At 40.9% G+C, this 22,262-nt stretch overlaps 1 protein-coding gene across 2 annotated transcripts in view; it reads right to left on the bottom strand.

Annotated features, from left to right (window-relative positions):
- Window positions 1–22,262, bottom strand: part of CUBN (cubilin) — a 259,434-nt gene that overhangs the window by 137,685 nt on the left and 99,487 nt on the right. For both annotated transcript variants that reach the window (XM_086334167.1, XM_086334168.1), the window contains one exon: window positions 3,195–3,376. In XM_086334167.1, coding sequence (XP_086190293.1) covers window positions 3,195–3,376 — 182 coding nt within the window. The remainder of the gene's footprint in view (window positions 1–3,194; window positions 3,377–22,262) is intronic.

The following is a 22,262-nucleotide window of genomic DNA, read 5'->3' as shown; positions in this document are numbered from 1 at the left end:
AGCGAGCAGGCTGCTTGGTGCTGGTTTTCCTCAGGAGGAGCGCTGTTTGCCCGACCCCCTCAGTCCCATCGGAGGGGGTCTGGAGGAAGAGGCCTGTGTGGCCCTTTACACGTACACACAGGCAAAGGGCAGAAACCACACTGCTGCTGGTTTAGCATCCTTGAGAGTCCCCTGCTCCCTGGCCCAGGGCGCAGAGCTCAGAGCCTGAAACCCACAGCCTGAGCTTCCAGTTGTTGGCCCCACAAGCAGCACATATTTGGACAGCGCACTGAGCGTAAGGGTTTAGTTCTAACAAAGAAAACTTGCACGTCAGCAAAATATTCTGCTTTCCCTGCTCAGGGTCCCCTTGAGATCACAAACATAACAGGAATGAGTCGGCTGGGCCTAGAAGCCTCCAGAAGGGTGAGCACTGCCGCTTTCGTTCTGCGCTTCCCCTCTTACTGGGTCAGGCTCACAAAGACAGTGGAGGAAAAACCAGCGATTGTCTGGGGTTTTTTTTGCACTGAGGGGTGGCTTTCCTTTTCTGCACTGTGCCCCTTTAGGCTCCTTTCTCAGAGACTGAAGTGGAATTGGCCAGTGTTTCTCTAACCGAAACAAAAGAACGGTACTTTTCACTTCCACGAATAAAACCAATGGTTAGCACATGACTCTTCAAAAGAGGAAAAAGATGGAAAGAATGTCAGGGTGTGGTCCGCTGGATTGCAGCGTGTGACTCAACGTTGTGGGGAAAAGAATTGGCCTGATGATCAGAGATTAAAACATGTGTTTTTAGCCAATGCTCAGGATAGAAAGCATTTCAAAGCCTACGGTTTTAATCTGTTTTGAACATTTCTTTCTGCTCTGTTAGCTCCATTTATTGTTACAATCAAGTCAGCATTCCAGAGTTATGAGTAACCAAAGGGCTGCTGCTTAATGCAACTGGCCGCTCTTTGGACACTGGTTTTTGAGAGAAAAATCCATCGGCTCTGGTTAAATCAGGGGAAACCCAAGTAAGCCCATACCTGGTGACAGCAAGACCCACTGGGTTATGCTCAGAACAAGAGAGGAGGATGTGAGGGAGGGCAGATGGGTGGAGAAAGCCGGCGGTGTTTTCATGCCACACACCCGCCAGGGGTAAAATGAAACCTGTTGCTAACATGTTATCAGCATCCATGTGCTGAGGGATGGAAAAAATTCTTTTTTTTTTTTTTTTCCAGAAATTAACCCAGATTGATGACAGCACTTTCTTGAGCATCTGCAGAGATGTCAAACAAGGTTTAGGAGAGCAAGTCAGTTACTCACTTTAGTGTTACAGCAAGAGTTACTCACTTTAGTCTTAAAAAAATTTTCCCAAATATTTAAGGGCTTCAAAGTATACCCTCAAATCCTGGTTTGATGGAACACGTGAAACCACCTTGTCCGGATAAAACTAAGTCCCCAGCAAACTGCAGCCTCTTCTCCCAGTTTTCTGTGGGGATCTTGCTTGAACACTGCTGCCCAGGGGCCTTGTTTGTCGCTCTGTCCCCTGAGGCTGCTCGCAGGGATCAGGTCTGCCCTTTGCCTTCTCATGTACTGGGTGTGACCAAACCAAAGCACAATGAACCCATTTACATTCTGCCAAGTGGGCAGCAATCACATGGGCTTTGGAATATGAAAATGAAGGGTGAGGAACATTTCACATTACTGCGGAAAACCCCGCAGCCAGCCCTTTGTATCAGTTAAGAGGGTTCCTGCAACTGAGGATTCTTGTCAGCAGGAGGGAGCATTTCAACCTTCCACATGGAGCCTTATTTCTACTTCACACTCTGAGTGCTGAATTTCATCAATTTCGGGAGCCACTTTGCTCTCTCCGCCACAGAACCCGGTCCTCTTCTGAGATAGAGTTGTGACTGGGCAGCAGGACTTACGTGAAGACGAGGGTCTGGGCTGAACCCAAGGATGCCCTTGTTCTGTCACTTTCTGCAGCATCGGCCTCCTCTGCACAGACTTGAGCTGCTAAGTGCCATTCCTGCTGACTCTGAGCCCACTCAGGGAAAGCATGATTTGAGAACCCCATGTCTTTTCAAGGAGACAACTCGGTTTGTAATTAAGGTTTTCAAGTGTTAAAGTTTCCTGTGAAGTCCTATAAACACACACTCATTTCAGTGTCTTGCCCACCTCTGTCTTTTGACACTGGCTGATGTGGACTGTGCAGTGGTGGGTAGGTTCAGTTCTTAGCTCTTCCACTCGCTGTCCTTAAGGTTGTGGAAAAATCCTTTTTGATCTTTTTGACCCTCTGTTTTGACAGCAGTAAAAGGGGGACAGAATTCCCCTCTTACCTCCCAGGATTAGTTAACGTTCAAGTGGGAAAATGGAGGTTGGATTCCCTTTGCAATCACAATAAATGTACATTATCACTGCATGGCAGTCAGAAGCTTGGAGATTTTCATTTATCCCACAAATAGACATCAGGTGTTTACTATCTGCCAAGTGCTCTATGGCCCCAGGGTATAGCAGAGAAACAAAACAAAAACAGACACACAACCTTCATGGAGTTTTGAGTTCTACCAGATACTAAACCTTGTCGTGATGCAGTCCCTACGGTTGAGGTGACAGGAATTTCCTGTGTACTTGGACATTATCTGATGACTAGATTCCTGCAGCGAACAGCTGGTTATAATTGATCCTCAAAGGCCATCTTCATTATCTGTGATACAGTGCTGGTAGCAGGGTTGGAGCAGTTGCAGGCACTTCCTCGGCTCACTGTCCTGCTCCCCTCCACCCACCAAGCACTCGCCTCTTCTCCACGCTCTGCCAGCCACTGCCTTCCCAAGGGAGCTTTCTCAGACTGGAAGTATGTGGTTCTGATAATCCCAAGTGCCACCCTCCATCAGTGCGAATGGGAGATGGGGGACCAATGCCTCAGCCTGTGTCCTGAGAAGGGTGATTCTGAGGAACAGACCTCATGGGACCTCGGAAGGTCATAGCAGGATTAAGCCCACGTTGCCAACAACAGCAGCTCCCCTCCTTGGCTCACCCTCCTCAGTCCCCCTCACCCGGTTCCCTGGTTCCCTCCTTTCCGTTTCCTGGCACCACCTCCCAGTCACATTACCTGCCCCCCAACATCCAGAAGAGAACACTGTTGGCCACTGGAAAGAATTTGGGGATTTTTGCAGAGTGATTTCTGGTTCTACCCCAAATCCTGTAACGTGCTAAAAAACAATCTGAATTCTTACCTCCAGAACATCGAAGTTGCATCTTGCATGATACTCCACATCAAAGTCGTGGATGGTGAGCTGAATGCTACTCCCAGGGGCTGTATGAATGTACCAGATACACTCCTTGTTGGCGGGGTACCTGTTAGGGTACCCGGGGCTACTGAAGGAGCCCGTGTCCCCAGACAGCTCTCCACCACAACCTGTGAAAACCACAAGACTCAGTCAGTTCAGAGGGCATCAGCCACTGGAAAAAATTCAAAAATCCAACTATATAAAACATAACTGAAAATGCACAATGCCTAATTTATGAGAAAAAAGTCATAATAAAATTATAATGAGCAGTTATAAAACAATGAGAAAAATATCATGGCTACAGCTTCTATTTTTTATTATTATTAGTTTTAAAAAATTGATTATATCACTTGGTGCAATAATTCTCAGTCCTTATGCTCACCATGTCAAATCTTTGGTAATATTTTCAAAATGTCATTCTAATAGATTTTCTTCATTATATTTAGGTGACAGTTTCCCAGTAAGAGAAAAGAATCCTCCCAGTAGGAGGTACATTGTATTGATTGTAAACAATCAATACTAGGTCACTTGATCTTCAGTTTGCTTGTATCTAATACATTATGTTTAAGTTCTTTCGGACCTAAGATGTGGAATGCTAAGTGTTAAAAATCCTTACCTTTGTATGAGAGACTCTAGTAAATAAAATATATATATATATAAGTCTACAAAAAGCCTTCACATAGATGTTCATAGCATCCTTATTCTTAATTGCTATAACTTGGAAGCAGTCAAGGTGTCCTTCAGCAGCTGCATTAGGTAAATAACCTGTAGTCCTCCTAGACATGGGCTATTTTGCAACACTAACCACAAATGGACTATCAAGCCATCACAAAGCATGGGGGAAATGTCTATGTGTATTAAGAAGTGAAAGACTGGAAAAGCTATGTATTGCATCATTTTGATGGTATGACGGCATTCTGGAAAAGGCAAAACTATGGAGACAATAAATGACGTGGTTTGCAGGGACTGGAGGGGAAGGAGAGAGAGAGAGAGTGCAGAAGAGTTTTGAGGAGGTGACACTACTCTGTACGATACCAGAATGGTGGACATATGTCAGAAACTTGTCAAAACCTATAGAATGTACAACAGCAGGAATGAACCTATTGTAAACTATGGACTTTGTCAATAAAGGTTTATAAGTAATAACAAATGTCCCATTCTAGTGGGGAATGTTGATAACGGGAGATTCTGCTCATGGATAGAGGCAGGGGTACATGGGAACTCTACCTCCCATTCAGTTTGGCTGTGAAACTAAAACTCTTCTAAAAAATAAAGTCTACTAAAAACAATACCAAAAATGATATAGGTCCTGACCCTGGGAAATGAAAAACCTGATATATAAAACTCAAGTGTGGAAAAAGACGCTAGCATATGTTTTATGAATGCTTATATATCACGCCTTAGAGAGTAATTAACATGAATCATTATAACAAAAAAATCAAAACGCTACAACATGTGGTACACAATAAATACTGCACTGCTTATGAGTGTTCAGATGCACTTTACAGATATTTCCTATCTTATTGCTCATAAGAACCACACGAAGCAAATATTATGATTATCTTCATTTCTCAAATGTTCAAATCAGTACAAGCTCAAGTCAAGTGGTTTGTCCAAGGAACCCTGGTTGTGAGAGAGGGAGTCACCCATGTACAGAATCTCCCATTATCAACCAATCCACACAATTCACAATGCCAGTGTACTTAATTATAATACTACACTCTACAGACTAACAATGTTGGTAAGAATTCAGATTTCAGAATGGACAGGGAGAGGAAAAATCACAGAAGTAAAACTTGAGGAAGACTCAAATTTTAAAGACAAAATTAGAACAAAATAAAGATAAAATTTAAAAAAAAGATAAATTGTCTTGTTTCCCAGTAGTAATTTTTGGTGATTAAAAAAACATTATTTCTCTATTAACGTACCTTTGTTTTCTATTTTTAATATTAATTAGCTGGCAAATTCTTCCAAGCACCTTTCCTTTCTGAAATTCAGGCTTTTCATGTTTAAAAATGACAATGACTCCTCATTCCATTGTGAATGCATGTGCATTTTGCACTTTAATTGGCTTAAAATATAAGGCACTAAACCTGAGGGCTTGTCTACTACCCATCTTATGCAAATTTGTCTGTACTGGGAGTTGGAAAAAAGTGTTTTGAAAGTTCAAAAGAAATAGTCTCCATACTGAATCTCCACTTAACTGAGAAGAGCTGAGAATTCCAAGAAGAATCCTAATTGTGTAAACAAATTAGATTCCAGCTCAACACGCTACCATCTTCTTGAATGGCCAGTTTCCTGCTACCATTTAAAAAACCTCTGTGCTTTCAGATTTTAAATTCATTGCACAGGATGGTATCTATCTTATCAAGTTTCTACTTTTATTTCTGGTTCAAGTTCTGCAGAAAAAATATTTAAAATTAGGCAGGCTGACATTGTTTGTAGGCTGTGGGGAATGTTAAAAAAACATAAATGCCATGAAGATCAGAAAATGTTTTTCCTACTACAACCATCCATGGAAAATATTCCTGAAGCCAAAGTCAGCACAGATTGTACTTGTGGTCAGCACCACTGCACAACCCCAGGGGGCAGCAGTCTCGGAGCATTCTATCCAATGATGCTCCCTGGAGGTGAGCAACACAGAGGCCCATAGAAATCATCTCTTACTAAAAGACAATATAGGTAAGCAAGGCCAGGCTGTCACCCCATTTTCAGCTTCTATGGTTCTTGGTATCAGTTGTGCCAAACAAGTAATCCAATGAAAAAAAATCCTCAGAGGAAAATAACTTTGTGGTCACAAAACACAAAAAAGAACAAGGAAATGGAAGCCTGACTACCTCATCTGCATTTTTATTTAATTCAGTTTATCAGAAACCTAATTCATTATTTTTCATCTATAAGTCTGTATAATCATCATTGATTCATCTAAAAGTCTATATAATATTTTCCATTGTCTTTCCAATTGTTTTAGGTTTCCTTGTGAATTCCTTTGCAAATAACAGGATATTAATACTCTTAAATGAGTTGCTGTAAGCTGGAATGATAATATCAGATTCTTGGCAGTCAGCAATGCTTTGAAAAATTACAGTACTTGCTTTATTTACCCACTTACAGCTCTGGAGACCCACAGTGTACTTTCCCCTAAGATTTAAAATAAACATAAACAAGGTTTACAAAAAACAAAGCACGGCTTTATTTTTAGGTATGCCATGCTCTTTTCTCATGAATAGCACTTATGTGTGTGTCTCCTAAAGAGAAGTTCCAATATTATTCAAAATGATACCATATTGGGGAAAAATACTGTGTGGTTGTAAGGAGAAGAAAAGGAAACTGTTGGAGCTTGAAAACTCTTTGCAGCTTTCTTTTTCTCCTACATAATCTCACTACCTCTGAAGTTTAATCTGTCAAAAAGTAACAACTTTGATTTAAAAGTTCATACCAAACGCAAAGTAGGGCAAATTAATTCAGTGGTATTTTATGGTAAAAACTATAAAGTATTGAAATAAAAAGCTAATTCTGATAAGTATGGTAGAAATTTAACTCCCTCTTTGTAGTTCTAAATTTTGAAAGAGACGAACAACTTTCCAATTCTCCTTCATTTATCCATTCATTCAATCAGTATTTGTTGAGTATATACCATAGTATAAGTGTTAAAGCAGTCAGGTGTATTTAATGCTTCTCAAAAAAAAAATCCATCTGTAGACATTAAAAAAGTATCATTACCACATCAGATCAGATCAGATCAGATCAGTCACTCAGTCGTGTCTGACTCTTTGCGACCCCATGAATCGCAGCACGCCAGGCCTCCCTGTCCATCACCAACTCCCAGAGTTCACTCAGACTCACGTCCATCGAGTCGGTGATGCCATCCAGCCATCTCATCCTCTGTCATCCCCTTCTCCTCTTGCCCCCAATCCCTCCAAGCATCAGAGTCTTTTCCAATGAATCAACTCTTCGCATGAGGTGGCCAAAGTACTGGAGTTTCAGCTTTAGCATCATTCCTTCCAAAGAAATCCCAGGGCTGATCTCCTCCAGAATGGACTGGTTGGATCTCCTTGGAGTCCAAGGGACTCTCAAGAGTCTTCTCCAACACCACACTTCAAAAGCATCAATTCTTCGGCACCCAGCCTTCTTCACAGTCCAACTCTCACATCCATACATGACCACAGGAAAAACCATAGCCTTGACTAGACAGACCTTTGTTGGCAAAGTAATGTCTCTGCTTTTGAATATGCTATCTAGGTTGGGCATAACTTTTCTTCCCAGGAGTAAGCGTCTTTTAATTTCATGGCTACAGTCACCATCTGCAGTGATTTTGGAGCCCAGAAAAATAAAGTCTAACACTGTTTCCACTGTTTCCTCATCTATTTCCCATGAAGTGATGGGACTGGATGCCATGATCTTTGTTTTATGAATGTTGAGCTTTAAGCCAACTTTTTCACTCTCCACTTTCACTGTCATCAAGAGGCTTTTGAGTTCCTTTTCACTTTCTGCCATAAGGGTGGTGTCATCTGCATATCTGAGGTTATTGATATTTCTCCCGGCAATCTTGATTCCAGCTTGTGTTTCTTCCAATCCTGTGTTTCTCATGATGTACTCTACATATAAGTTAAATAAACAGGGTGACAATATACAGCCTTGACGTACTCCTTTTCCTATTTGGAACCAGTCTGTTGTTCCATGTCCAGTTCTAACTGTTGCTTCCTGACCTGCATACAAATTTCTCAAGAGGCAGATCAGGTGGTCTGGTAAAATCTTTCAGATTTTCCACAGTTTATTATGATCCACACAGTCAAAGGCTTTGGCATAGTCAAGAAAGTAGAAATAGATGTTTTTCTGGAACTCTCTTGCTTTTTCCATGATCCAGTGGATGTTGGCAATTTGATCTCTGGTTCCTCTGCCTTTTCTAAAACCAGCTTGAACATCAGGAAGTTCACGGTTCACATATTGCTGAAGCCTGGCTTGGAGAATTTTGAGCATTACTTTACTAGCGTGTGAGATGAGTGCATTTGTGCGGTAGTTTGAGCATTCTTTGGCATTGCCTTTGAATGAAAACTGACCTTTTCCAGTCCTGTGGCCACTGCTGAGTTTTCCAAACTTGCTGGCATATTGAGTGCAGCACTTTCACAGCATCATCTTTCAGGATTTGGAATAGCTCAACTGGAATTCCATCACCTCCACTAGCTTTGTTCATAGTGATGCTTTCTAAGGCCGACTTGACTTCACATTCCAGGATGTCTGGCTCTAGGTCAGTGATCACACCATCGTGATTATCTGGGTGGTGAAGATCTTTTTGGTACAGTTCTTCTGTGTTTTCTTGCCATCTCTTCTTAATATCTTCTGCTTCTGTTAGGTCCATACCATTTCTGTCCTTTATCGAGCCCATCTTTGCATGAAATGTTCCTTTGGTATCTCTAAGTTTCTTGAAGAGATCTCTAGTCTTTCCCATTCTGTTGTTTTCCTCTATTTCTTTGCATTGATTGCTGAAGAAGGCTTTCTTATCTCTTCTTGCTATTCTTTGGAACTCTGCATTCAGATGTTTATATCTTTCCTTTTCTCCTTTGCTTTTCACTTCTCTTCTTTTCACAGCCATTTGTAAGGCCTCCCCAGACAGCCATCCTGCTTTTTTGCATTTCTTTTCCATGGGGATGGTCTTGATCCCTGTCTCCTGTACAATGTCATGAACCTCATTCCATAGTTCATCAGGCACTCAATCTATCAGATCTAGGCCCTTAAATCTATTTCTCACTTCCACTGTATAATCATAAGGGATTTGATTTAGGTCATACCTGAATGGTCTAGTGGTTTTCCCTACTTTCTTCAATTGAAGTCTGAATTTGGCAATAAGGAGTTCATGGTCTGAGCCACAGTCAGCTCCTGGTCTTGTTTTTGCTGACTGTATAGAGCTTCTCCATCTTTGGCTGCAAAGAATATAATCAATCTGATTTCGGTGTTGACCATCTGGTGATGTCCATGTATAGAGTCTTCTCTTGTGTTGTTGGAAGAGGGTGTTTGTTATGACCAGTGCATTTTCTTGGCAAAACTCTATCAGTCTTTGCCCTGCTTCATTCTGTATTCCAAGGCCAAATTTGCCTGTTATTCCAGGTGTTTCTTGACTTCCTGCTTTTGCATTCCAGTCCCCTATAATGAAAAGGACATCTTTTTGGGGTGTTAGTTCTAAAAGGTCTTGTAGGGCTTCATAGAACCGTTCAACTTCAGCTTCTTTAGCATTACTGGTTGGGGCATAGACTTGGATTACTGTGATATTGAATGGTTTGCCTTGGAAACGAAGAGATCATTCTGTCGTTTTTGAGATTGTATCCAAGTACTGCATTTCGAACTCTTTTGTTGACCATGATGGCTACTCCATTTCTTCTGAGGGATTCCTGCCCGCAGTAATAGATATAATGGTCATCTGAGTTAAATTCACCCATTCCAGTCCATTTCAGTTCGCTGATTCCTAGAATGTCGACATTCACTCTTGCCATCTCTTGTTTGACCACTTCCAATTTGCCTTGATTCATGGACCTGATATTCCAGGTTCCTATGCAATATTGCTCTTTACAGCATCAGACCTTGCTTCTATCACCAGTCACATCCACAGCTGGGTATTCTTTTTGCTTTGGCTCCATCTCTTCATTCTTTCTGGAGTCCTCCTGCAAATCATTAAGTTCTTTTTGCTTTTCCTCCAGTTTGCAAAGCGTAATTTCAGTAGGTCTTGATTAGAAAAAAAGTGAATTATATTTTATCTTTCACAAGCTAATTGATGGTACATTATAAATAAGAATAAATAAATCATCATGTTGAGTTGCGAAAAGGTATTTTAGAGTTTGCTGGTTTCAGCAGCACAGTGTTGGCATAACTCCCTTTTGATACTGGTTTCAATGCACAAATGAGAGACTTTATCAGCATTTAGCCAGTTATGCCTCACTCACTCAGGTATCACATCTTTTTCCTACATTTGAGGATTTTTTAATAAATCTGTACTTGGTGTCAGGCAAAAAAATATTATGTCAAAATATATCTTTTAAAAATCTGAAAGAATGAGTAATGTCTATTTTTTCTATGTGTTCTTTAAGTGACAAGGAAAAACAAATTCATGACAAAATTAAGAAAATGTCTGTTAACCCCCAACTTAAACGTGTAATGAATTTATTTGATGATTTGCTTCATAAATTAAAGCCACCTTTAAGCTCACAGTGAAACATTAGAACATGAATTTTGAATTGGATAATTATAGGTTAAAAAATGAAAAATAATAAATTCACACCAACAGTTGAGCTTTTAAAATTATAAATGAAAACAAACAACAACTATAATTCACAGTAAATAGTAGAGTTTTTTTTAAGAATACATAATGTGAGTCTTTTGAATTGTATTGATACATCAATTTCCATTTAATTAGCTGTGAAAAAGGGACAGACAGAACTGTAATTTGGAACCTATATCAACACATACAGTCCCATTACCAATAAAAGGAAATAGCAAGACAATCCAAAAACTCCTATTGTGTGTTATTCTAAAGGAGAGAGAACATGCTCCAAATGCTGAAATGAATCAAAAGCAAAATGATTTACTTCTGCCTCATCTTATTTATACTGAATAGCAAAGCTGTTTATCTCATTTACTATTTCTGCACTTTGTGTGGTAGAGACAAGTTTTATTTTTAATAAAGTGGAATTCAAAAATCTACTTATTTGCTTTTCCTATGGAGTTATTCTCAGGGTTGCTGATGTCTAATATTAAAATCTTGCCACAAAATGAGTATCCTAATTTTACTTTCCTGTTAAATTTACTTGGGCCAGGAAGAAGAAACATTGTTTTGCTCGCTGTACTCTCTTGGTGTGAGATTCTAGACTTAATAATCTCTTGTGAAAATACAGTTTCTCTTGAGTGAGTCACAGAAGAAAACATATTTCTAAATCCAATCACCTCTTTTTGAGATGGAAACGACACGGCTTCTGGAAAAATCTCAGGTGTTTACATTTCAGTTAGAGTGGAAATAGTGGGATAGACACACCTGCAAATGCTAAAACAAATGAAAGTGCTGGAAAAAATACAGTTCAGCAAGCGATGCAGTCATTTTAAACAACCATGTCTTTGTCAGTCATGTCTGTGACGGTGGGTCAGTGACCAGGGGGTCACAGGAAGAGTAGAAAGCGGGGATGGAGGATAGACAAGGCTGGGGATGAAAGAAGCTGTATCAGCCAACAACTATCAGGAAATAGCATAGGAAGTGATGTTTAGACTCCAAGAGCCTCCTCATTGTCATGTCTGTCCCATTGGATGAATAATAAAATGTAGGGAAATAATGAAGTTTGCTATAAGTGGGCTTCAGGCCTCTAAAACAGAAGACAGTGATTTCAGAAAGCATTTCAGGGGTCTATATAAAGGAAATAATTAAATGATGAAAATACAAACCAAGGAGTAGACAATGGAGTGCTGAATCAAGAGATTTGAAGGATACATATTCAGAAGAAAGAGAGAGATGGTGGCTCTTTGTACCCGACTGGTAAGAGAAGATTTTCATGGAGGAGATGACATGATTTCATAGTTGCATAATTTGCATACCAATTTGCAAAACTTTTGGAAATATAATAGCATACCAAGTAAAGCATAGGCTGTGGCATAAGACAAAAGAGCTTCCAGCTTTGACTGTGCTACTCTTCGGATGACTAATTTAACCTTTTTAGCCCTTGGTGTTTTCATCTGTAACAGTGTTAGTATTTAACCTCATAGGGTTGTGACATAGATTTAATGAAAAAACCAAAGTATGGTTTTTAGCCAAATGTCCTGCATATGATCATCACCCCACATATACTGTGTATTACAACTGAACCAGTGTTTATCCAGATCTGGGATAAGCCTAGAGAAAGACTTAGAGTTGAAGAGGAACTACCATACCAGCTAAAGAGTCACCGTGAATACCCAATAAGATATATGAAGCCAATTATTCATGAAGCTACAATAAAGATAGTTCACGTCTGTATGGTAGTGAACAGTTTCTCCATGTGCTTCTCACGAGCACATCATCTTATTTGAGATTCATAACAACTCTACGAGGTCAGCAAGAATGATCATATCGCCCAAGTGAGGCTCAAGAAGTCTGCTGAACATGTAACTCACACAGTACTGGCAGCTCTGGGGCCAACCTTGCCTGGCCACCCCCAACCTGTCCCCCACCCGCTACTCCCAGGCTCTGCCTTCTCTCCATTATGACTAGTTGGGCGTTTCATCCCTAAGGCCCTGGATTGACAATGTTCAACACCACCCTCAGTACTAAGGCAAAATATCATCATAGCAACCAGAAAAAAAATAATAAAGTAAGAATCTTTTTCATTTAATTTGAGGCCAATCTAACAAACCTAATATACTAATATGAATAGATATCAGCTGAAGTTAAATAAGATAACACTCTGAAGAGAATCATATGTTTTTCAGTTATAATTAATCTTTAAAAGCTTTTAGTTCTGGTGACTGATCATCTGTTTGATTCTGTTTTCCTTCAAACTCCCAGTCATCAGCTGAAAGGAAGCGCTTACCTTATCAGCAGGAAGCATGCTGATCTAACGGAACTCATAACAAGAAAGAGTTAAAAGTTGTTGTTAAACCTGCTCACTTGTGAAGATAACTTAAATCTTTTCCATAGAAGAACTTTGCTAACGCTGTTTTGGGGTTTCTTTGTTTGTAAGTTTGATCTAAAACAAGCAGTGAGTTATAAAATTCCAGAACAATGGCAATGAGAAGCATAGTCTATGTATGTCCCACCCTCAAGGTTTGGGGTGGTTTGGTTGTCTTTTTATTTTTTGCTTTTAACACAAGAGTTTTAATAAAAGCAAATCAGCTAAGAAAGGGTTACATGGAATTAGAGGCACAAAGTTTTAAAAGCATATTCTGTGTTTCCTGCAATTACAATTGCTCAAACCTCTTTAAACTTGGCATTTTCCTGAAACTATGTTCCATAAACCAAGAGCACCAGGAGACCTGCCAGCTTGGGTGTGGCATGGCCCAAGCTCCCTGATGTTGGACGAAAAGCAACAGAGAATGGACCCAAATGGGACATCTTCACATACTCACCCTCTAACCTTGGAGGGAAATGTCTGAGAAATTAGTGATCGGTGTTAAAAAGAAGCTGAAAAGCCAGAGTACAGTAAAAATCAATTTTAAACAAATGGGGATGTTCATATACTTCATTAAAATGAATGATTTCTATTTTAATAGTATTTCTATAATTTTAAAATAAAAACTTTCTCTGCTGCAAACCTTGAGAGGTGACTGGTTTTATCAGTTAATCCCTCAGTAGTGTAAAAGTATATGCCACAGTCCTGGGATGTAGGACAAACGCAAATGATAGGTGTTCATCCTAAAAGAGAAGACTAAAATCCGGTCAACAGCCCTCTTTGAAGACAAAGCCATGAGTGGGGCCCCCAAATGCATCTGACTCACTTGTTAGTACAATTTGCGGCAGGGAGGGGGTGGATTTTGTGGGTTAGCACTGATTCTATGACGACATAGAGGAGCAATCATGACATGACATCAGAGAAGGAAACCAGGTAATACAAAGACCAAGGAATGGGAAATTCTCCAGAGGAAAAAGAAGTTAGAAGGAAGACAAAAGCCGGAGACTCCAAGAGAGGGGGAGAGTTGTCAAAGTTGCAGAAGCTCTCGTGTTGGGTTGAATGGTGTTCCCCAGGAACCTGTGAATCTGACCTTCTTTGGGAAAAAGGTCTTTGTAGATGTTATAAAGTTAAGATGAGGTCATGCTGGATTAGACGGGGGCTGAAATTCAGTATAATTGGTGCCCTTCTAAGAGGTGAGAGATTTGGACACAGAGACATAGAGGAGATGGAAACAGAGACTCAAGTTACATGTCATCAAGCCAATGAAAGCCAAGGGTTCCCAGCAATGAGCAGAAGCTCGAAGCGGTAAGGAAGGCTTCTTCTCTAGAGCCTTCAGAGGGATGGCCAGGCTGACCTTGATTTTGGACTTCAAGACTCCAGAACTGTGAAAGAATACATTTCTGTTGTTTTAAGCTACCCAGTTGTGGTATTTTGTTACAGTCGCCCTAGGAAGTGGGCTGAGGGCCTTCTTCTGGGTGTACACATAACATGGTAGATGGGGTGAGGCCTCTCTGGGCTGTCTCATAAATTCACTAATCCCAGCTATGAGGGCTTTATGCTCATGACCTAATCACCTCCCAAATGCCCCACTCCTAATACTAACACCATAAGAGTTAGGTTTCAACACGTGAATTTTGAGGGGACAGAAACATTCAGACTCAGCACAAAGTTGAGAAAACTAGAGACAAACTTAGGCTAGGTATCACATTAGGAGACTCCAACTCTAGATTTTAGGGTGACTGTTTAGAGTTTCATCTTCCACAGTGATTTCATCACTGCCAGATTTTGTGATAACCATTTTGTCTAAATGTGTTCCATACAGCAATGGATGTGAAGTAATCAGTTTCCAATGGTAGGGACAGGAAAAAAAAAAAAAAGAGTGAAAGAATATGATCATAACATGAAGTTAATGACCTGGAAAATAGATACAAGGATTATACAAGAAGCTCAAAAATCAATTCTGTCCATAGTTTTTAAATGACTTTTAAATTCCCACATGTCATATTAATATTCAAAATTAAAATCATCATAGCCATTGGACTCTCTGAGATGTCCTGAATCTGAAGTGTTTCAGCTTACTATACCATAGAGAAACATGAACTCAATGTACCCATATTTTAGGACTTTTCACATAATTGATGCCTTTAAACTGTGGTGCTGGAGAAGACTCTTGAGAGTCCCTTGGACATCAAGAAGATCAAACCAGTCAATCCTAAAGGAAATCAACCCTGAATATTCACTGGAAGGACTGATGCTGAAGCTCCAATACTTTGGCTACCTGATGTGAAGAGCTGACTCTGGAAAAGACACCAAATGCTGGAAAAGATTGAGAGCAGGAGGAGAAGGGGATGACAGAGGATGAGACAGTTGGATGGTATCATCAACTCAATGGACACACGAGTTTGAGCAAACTCCAGGAGATATTGAAGGACAGGGAAGCCTGGCATGCTGCAGTCTGTGGGGTTGCAAAGAGTTGGATACAACTGAGAGACTGAACAACAACACATAATATGAATTTTAATTTCCTTTATATGAAAGGATAAAAATCTTTTTGACCCAGAGAAGTATAGTCGATCTTGTCATCTTTTCGACTACATCGTCTTTCATCTCATGTACTCATTCCAACCAAGATAAAAAATGGTTTCCCAGTAGACATTCTCTTCTTACAATTCAGAAGAAATCAATCATTCTCTCTTAGGAGACATTTTAAAATTATTGAAGATCAGCTCCAGTCCATTCCCATCATTCACTTCATCCAACTAATCTCTTATGGGGTAGCTACTGTCACTTTGTATCACTTCTCTTGTAAGCTAGTTTGCATAACTTAACCATGGTAACAGATTAGATGATCTCTGTGGTCTACCCCAGCTCAAACTGTATGATTACTGCAACCATATGCAGCCACTTCAGAGAAAGAAACTTTATGAAGAAGTGGATACTGTGTTGAAGGACAGACAAGCAGTCTCAGCTATTTTGAACTAGTTGTTAACTAAGTAATGAGCTTCACCCCATCATTGCTATGGAGACCTTGAAGAAAGAAGAAACTGTGCAATTTAGAGGGGAGACCTTGGAACTGGAATATTATTTACTTGGGAAAGATGGCAGACATTCATTTGAAAACACCCATTATCCTCAGTGGGAACTTAGCTGCGAAATTACCTACTATAAGCTCTGACCTTCTCTGCATTGCAATATTACTCCATCTTTTTTGCAATGAAAAACTGGGGGAAAACTATTTGCTTGTAGGCAGAGTGCAGCTGTTTAAAACACAGGCTTGGGTGTGCAACACCACACACTTAGTCGTGTCCTCATTCCATCCCTGTGAGCTTGGGGAAGTTACTTAACTTTTCTAAGACTCCTTTCTCAATTTTCTTATCTATAATATGGGGATGAGATGCTGATTTCAGAGAATTAGTAAGAGAAGAAAAGAGATTGTATTTTTAAAGTGTTAGCCAAAAGATCCAGCACATGGTAAAATGATAGCACCAACTTTTCAAAAATTATAGTATCAAAATTTTAGGTAATTACTTGGTCTAGTAATAATAAATGAGGTATCAATTAAATCAGTGCATCAATCATGTAAAGCATATTTTCATTTGCTGTTAATAAGGCAACATGGTTTTATTTTTATCATCATTAATGTCTTAAAATAAATTTAAAATTACGTTTAGGGGGACCTCTCTGGTGGTCCAGTGGTTAAGACTGTGTTTCAAATGCAGGGGGTTCAGGTTCAATCCCTGGTCAGGTAACTAAGATTCTATATACCTCACAGCAAGCCCAAGAAAGAAAAACATGTAAAAAAATTTTTTAAATTACATGTAGGTAGTAAAATCTATATTATTTGGCCTGTGAGTAGTCTGTAAGTATAACAGGAAGGAGAAAGAAGTCAGAGACAAGGTATGTCAATTTCATTACTTAAACAGAGAATTCAGAATTAGATTAAACCTTCTAGAATGTAGTTACTATCTCACACTGGAGATTCATTCTTGATTTTGTGAGTCAAGTCCACTGAAGGCTGGCTTTAGTTTCTCTGAATGTTCAGGGGCATATACAAAAATACAAGCCCTTGGACACCCAAGGTCAGAGCTAATTATGGCAATATTTAAGTAAATGTTCAAAAAGAGAAATCTCTGGGGACAAAAAGTATGTTCTATACAGAACATCATGTTTATTTTGTGTTGATTTAGTCATTTGGGGCTGCTACAAAACTCGAAACTATAAAAAAAAAAATGTGTGGTTTCTTTTTTCATATTGTATAGAAAAGTGTGGAATCCCCTGGAAAGTGTGTGCAGTGTCCATCAGGGGTGTTGTTGCCAAGGAACCAGAACACAAATAAGAAGATTTGAGAAAGCCCTGCTTTTTGGCCCAAATCTCAAGGACTATTACAAGTTGTGCAATGTATGATTTGGGAAGGTCATGGTTGTTTGAGGGTTACTTTTACTTTTTTTTTTTAACTGTTTGGAAAAGAGCGATGGAAATAGAGCTCAGCCTTTCACACAGTAGCGACGTGGGAACTGGGATGCCAGATTTCTACAAGGTCGCCACTGGTTACAAGACACAGAGCCAACATGGCACGAAGGTCAACTATGTGTATGTGTCTTTTCTGTTGTCGTCAGGGAAGCAAACAATGTCAGGGTTTAACTTTTCCACTCATAGTGAAATGTCTACATAGGTTCAGTGTAGCCTCTGATCACTAGGATCTTGCTGGGAAAATTGAGAAACCAAGGCAAGAAGAGTTGGGTGATTTTCTTCATATGTTATCATCCCAACTTTACAAACTTCCAAACAGATTCCTTTTTACATGACAATTATCCATTAAGAACCTCTTTCCAAAAAAGATGTTAAGTGAGAATCTGCCCTAAATAAAAATCAGACACAGTATCATAATACAACAATCTGTGCTTTGCTTCTCCACTAAGACTGCACACAACTTTCAATCTCCTGGCTTAAATGTTTTCCAAGAGTAACAAAGACAAAAATCCAAAATAGCAAATATGCTGAAGTGGCCAGAATAAGTACAGCAGGATATAGCATGTGTAAATGCTAATGCTAAGAAGAAAGCCTAGTTAACAGTTGGGGAAATAACTTTTAAATTAAACAGAATAACGTTTTTAAAAGATTTCTCTTTTACTTAAATTTTGACCCAAACTGAACAAGATTTCTTCATCACACTACATAATCACGGGAGTCTATGCTTTTATCCATCTGTCTTTATCAAGAGCTTGCTTACAGATTTACTGAACAAAGGGCACATTCTTGAGTGCAGATGAAGTTACTTTCGAGGCAGAGTGGGAGAAGTGTTTTACCGCTTTTCTCTGGGACATTCTATTACAACCCAGCAGGAAATGACACAGGAGAGCAATTCGTCAGCAGCAGAGAGAAAGGTCTCGGCCTGAGATGAGGACCAGACAGTATGATTCACAGCCCAGCCTTACAAGCCTGCTCAGGAATCTCTGCTGACCACAATTAAAAATCACTTTCCCTGTGAGCACTGCACCTCCAGATTGCTGTGGATGTCTGCATCTCACAGAAGCAAGACTCAGGACAGACCACACGAAATAAAATCTAAGCTCTTCCGATGGCCCTTATCCACTAGGCTCTGACAATCCGCTCTGCCTTGGCTTCTGCCCTCCCTTCAGCTCAGGATTTTCTCAATCATTTGTTCATTATTGCCCTTCAAAGGAGGCTGTTGGATATTTTTTGCCCAACTGCTCAAAAAATTTAATATCACAGATATACTATATTTCTGCTCTGTGCTCTGTGTATATGTGCTTTATACATAAACCATTAGATATTTTCAAGAAGCAATTTTGAATCCCAATAAGCTATTTGGGGTTGGTGTTCGGAACCTGTGCTTTAGATCAACAGTCCCCAACCTTTTTGGCTCCAGGGACTAGTTTTATGGAAGACAAATTTTCCACAGACCAGGGTGAAGAGGATGGTCATGGCATGATTCAAGTGCATTATATTTTTTGTACACTTTATTTCTATTATTATTACATTAGCTCCACCTCTGATCATCAGGCATTGGATCCCAGAGGTTGGGGACTCCTGCTGTACATGAAATATTTGCCTGTTGAAAACCTTTGGCACCATCAACTCAAGACTCCCTGCTTTTGCTTAGAAATGTCTTTCTCTCCCAGATATTTGACTGATTCTTGTTTCCTCTTTAAAACTCAGCGCACATATCAAAGCAGCCTGGAGGGCCTCTCAAAGGAGACCTGAGGCCAGCCTAGGTCTCCTCCCAGCCCCCAGGGCATCACAGTCATGGATTCTGCACTCCTGTGTCTATCTGTCTCCCCTACCACATGACTACCTCCCTGAGGTCAAGGATGCTGTCTCCTTCTTCTCTGTTATGGGCTGAACTGTGTCTCTCCCACTGCGCCCCCAGAATCAACCCACTGAAGCACTAACCTGCAGCACCTCAGAATGTGACTGCATTTGGACACAGGGCTACTCAAGAGGTGATAAAGGCAGAGTAAGGCTCCCAGAGGGGGCCCTCATCCAACCTGACTGGCCTCCTTATACAAATAGAAAACTTGGACACACAGAGACATCACTAGGTTCACGTAGACGAGGCCATGCAAGGACATGTAGCAGGAAGGAGGACCCCTTTCAGGGCTTTACAGTGAGTTCTTGTCTAACACCTGGAAATGAAGTGTCCAAAGAGACACATGTGCTGATGAAGCAGGAGACTTCATTGATGGGGAGCCCAGGCAGAAAGAAGGAGGGTAAGGGAACCTCGGAGAACTGCTCTGCCGTGTGGCTTAGTCTTGGGTTTTATGGCGATGGGTTAGTTTCCAGGCTGTCTCTGGCCAATCACTCTGAAGGCTGTCATCTGCAAGTCCAAACACTGAAGCCTCAGGAGAAACCAAACCTGCCAGCACCTGGATCTTGAACTTCAGCCTCCAGAACCGTGAGCAACACATTTCTGTTGTTTAAGCCACCTGAAGTGTGGTATTCTATTATGGCGGCCTGAGCAAACAAATGTACTCTCTATACTCTACAAACACCAAGCCCAGATCCTGGTCGTGAATAAATATACGCTGGTTGGTTGACTGAATGAAACATGTCCTGTTCAGAGGCCCAGAGTAATCACTACCACATGATGCAAAACCACAAACTGCCTAGTCTTCGGAGGGAAACCCACGGATCTGCTCACAGAGCCCAGTTTATTGGGTCCCACACTCTCGGGCCAATTGCCCGGCAATTGCCTGTAGGCCAATGGCTAACAGAATTACAAAAGATGAAACCTTTGTCTTCAAAAGGTGAGCCTCTCAGAAACTCCAGCCCACAAAGTCTAAGTCACAAAAGGAATAAAAACGACAAATTAGAAGAATTCCCCTGAAAGACCAACAATAACAAAGACTATTGAAATGACCTCCTGAGGGAGAGAACAGAGGGAAGGTTTACAAGAAACATGGCCGACCTCAAGGAGGTTCTTGGCCAGGACTCTCAAAATGCATTTTTTTAGAAGCACTTTGACACAGTTCTGCATGTCCACAGGTGGTCAAGAAGGCGCTGGCTCACGTTCAAATAAAGCCAGTCTTGCAGGATCAGGATACGGCTTTCATAAACCCTCAGCCAATTTCTGAAAAACCCTCAAGGCTCGAGAAATCTCGTTACTAGCTAAAAAGATGATAAAATGGAAACAGCCCCCATTCAAGAGGCTGATGTCATCTGTCTCTGCAAAGAAAAGGCTAGGCTCTCCTTTGTGAGAGCCCAGGGTGACATCACCTCCCATCCGTGCCCTTCTCCCTTCCTCTGCTGCAGCTCCCAGTTGGAGGGGGTGGGGCGATTCTCCCTTGGCAAACATCACTCTTTCACTCACAAAGCTCCTTGACCTTGTTTGTTTGCCGGATTCCATTGCCAAGTGAAAGAGGGCCCCTGGGAGGAGTGACCAGAGTGGGTGAGGGGGTGTGCGCAGCTGGCCTGGGGGGCCCTATTCACACAGCACTCAGAAAGTTCTATATTTCCTTCAGCAACCCAGACGCAGGCCTCTGGGCCGAATGCAGCCCCCAGACAATGCTGTCCGCGCTGAATACTGTGGACCGTTTAGCCAGGCAACTGTGGCCATTTCTTTCTTTGCAGAGTGGGATTCTCTTTGATGGTTTGCAGAAAGGCAAGGCTCACATCTACAGTGCAGCTTTAAAGATGCGCCCACAAAGAAAGCCCAGATTGTGGGCCCATTTTCTCAGAGCAAATAGAAGATTTGTGTGGGCCACACAGAGGCACATTTTGAGAGTGGGTTTATGGATTAGTGGGCCACATGAATGACGTGCATGGGGTTCTCCTCCAGCAGCCATGGTCAGGAAATGATGCCACTGCCAATTCTGAAATCGTGATGAAGAGGGTTTGGGACTTCTCACTGCATCATTTAGGAGAGAGTGGGAGGGGAGAGAGGCCTGAAAGGAGATTTGATTCTAGTGGGAAGAGGCAGTTGCTTTGATCAGGTGAGCGAGAACAGCTTCCCAGCCAGCATCAGCCTGGGTGTCCTGGGCTCTGGCCATTGCATCCTGATTCTGAGATGGAGATTCGAGGGGGCTGCGCTCAGACAATGACACTCGTGGACACATGTGCACGCATACACATACACGTTCAAGAATATTTCTACTGTACTTTAAAAAATTGAGACTCACTTCTAATTGTATTGTTTGGCTCTTGTACTTGTTTTGTGTTTCTTCCTCTACTCTGCATTTTGTTTTGTATTAAAATCCCACAACTGTTTGGCTCTTGTACTTGTTTTATGTTTCTTCCTCTATTCTGCATTTTATTTTGTATTAAAATCCCACAACACACCACGCTGTTTCAGTGCTTCCAGATCCTACTCAAAACTCGTCTCTTTGAAGTCAAAGACAAATACTGCATGATATTGCTTACATGCGGAATATAAAAAATACAAAAGAGAAGCAGACTCACAGTTAGAGGAACCAAACTCCATCTAGTGTTGCCAGAACTAGAACCAAACTCTAGTGGTTACTGGTGGGGAGGGAGGGAAGGAATAGGGCAATATGGGGTAGGGGAGGGGAAGGTACCAAACTACTGGGTGGAAGATAGACTCAAAGATATATTCTACAACATGGGAAATACAGCCAATATTTTGTAATAACTGTAAATGGAAAGTAACCTTCAAAAACTGTATAAATTTTTTTAAGTTATAAGAAAAACAAAGAACTGAAAACTAACATATTATTTCAAGTGAACATGGTTAGATGTGACTCATTTTTCTTCTTTGTATGTACATGTGATACTTCAAGGTCATAACTGCTTCAATGTCCAGATAATCTCCCCCAAAAAGATGCATGCAAAGAAATTTATCTGACATCAAAAGGGTTTGCCGGAAAGAGAGGTTATGACCCCTATCTGGCCCGAGCCCCTAAGAGTGGGGGACCCA

This window comes from Bos grunniens, chromosome 13, assembly GCF_055505025.1.
Source record: "Bos grunniens cultivar Pamir isolate PY7600 chromosome 13, Bosgru_T2T1.0, whole genome shotgun sequence".
NCBI lineage: Eukaryota > Metazoa > Chordata > Mammalia > Artiodactyla > Bovidae > Bos > Bos grunniens.
This window is presented reverse-complemented; position numbering and strand designations above follow the sequence as displayed.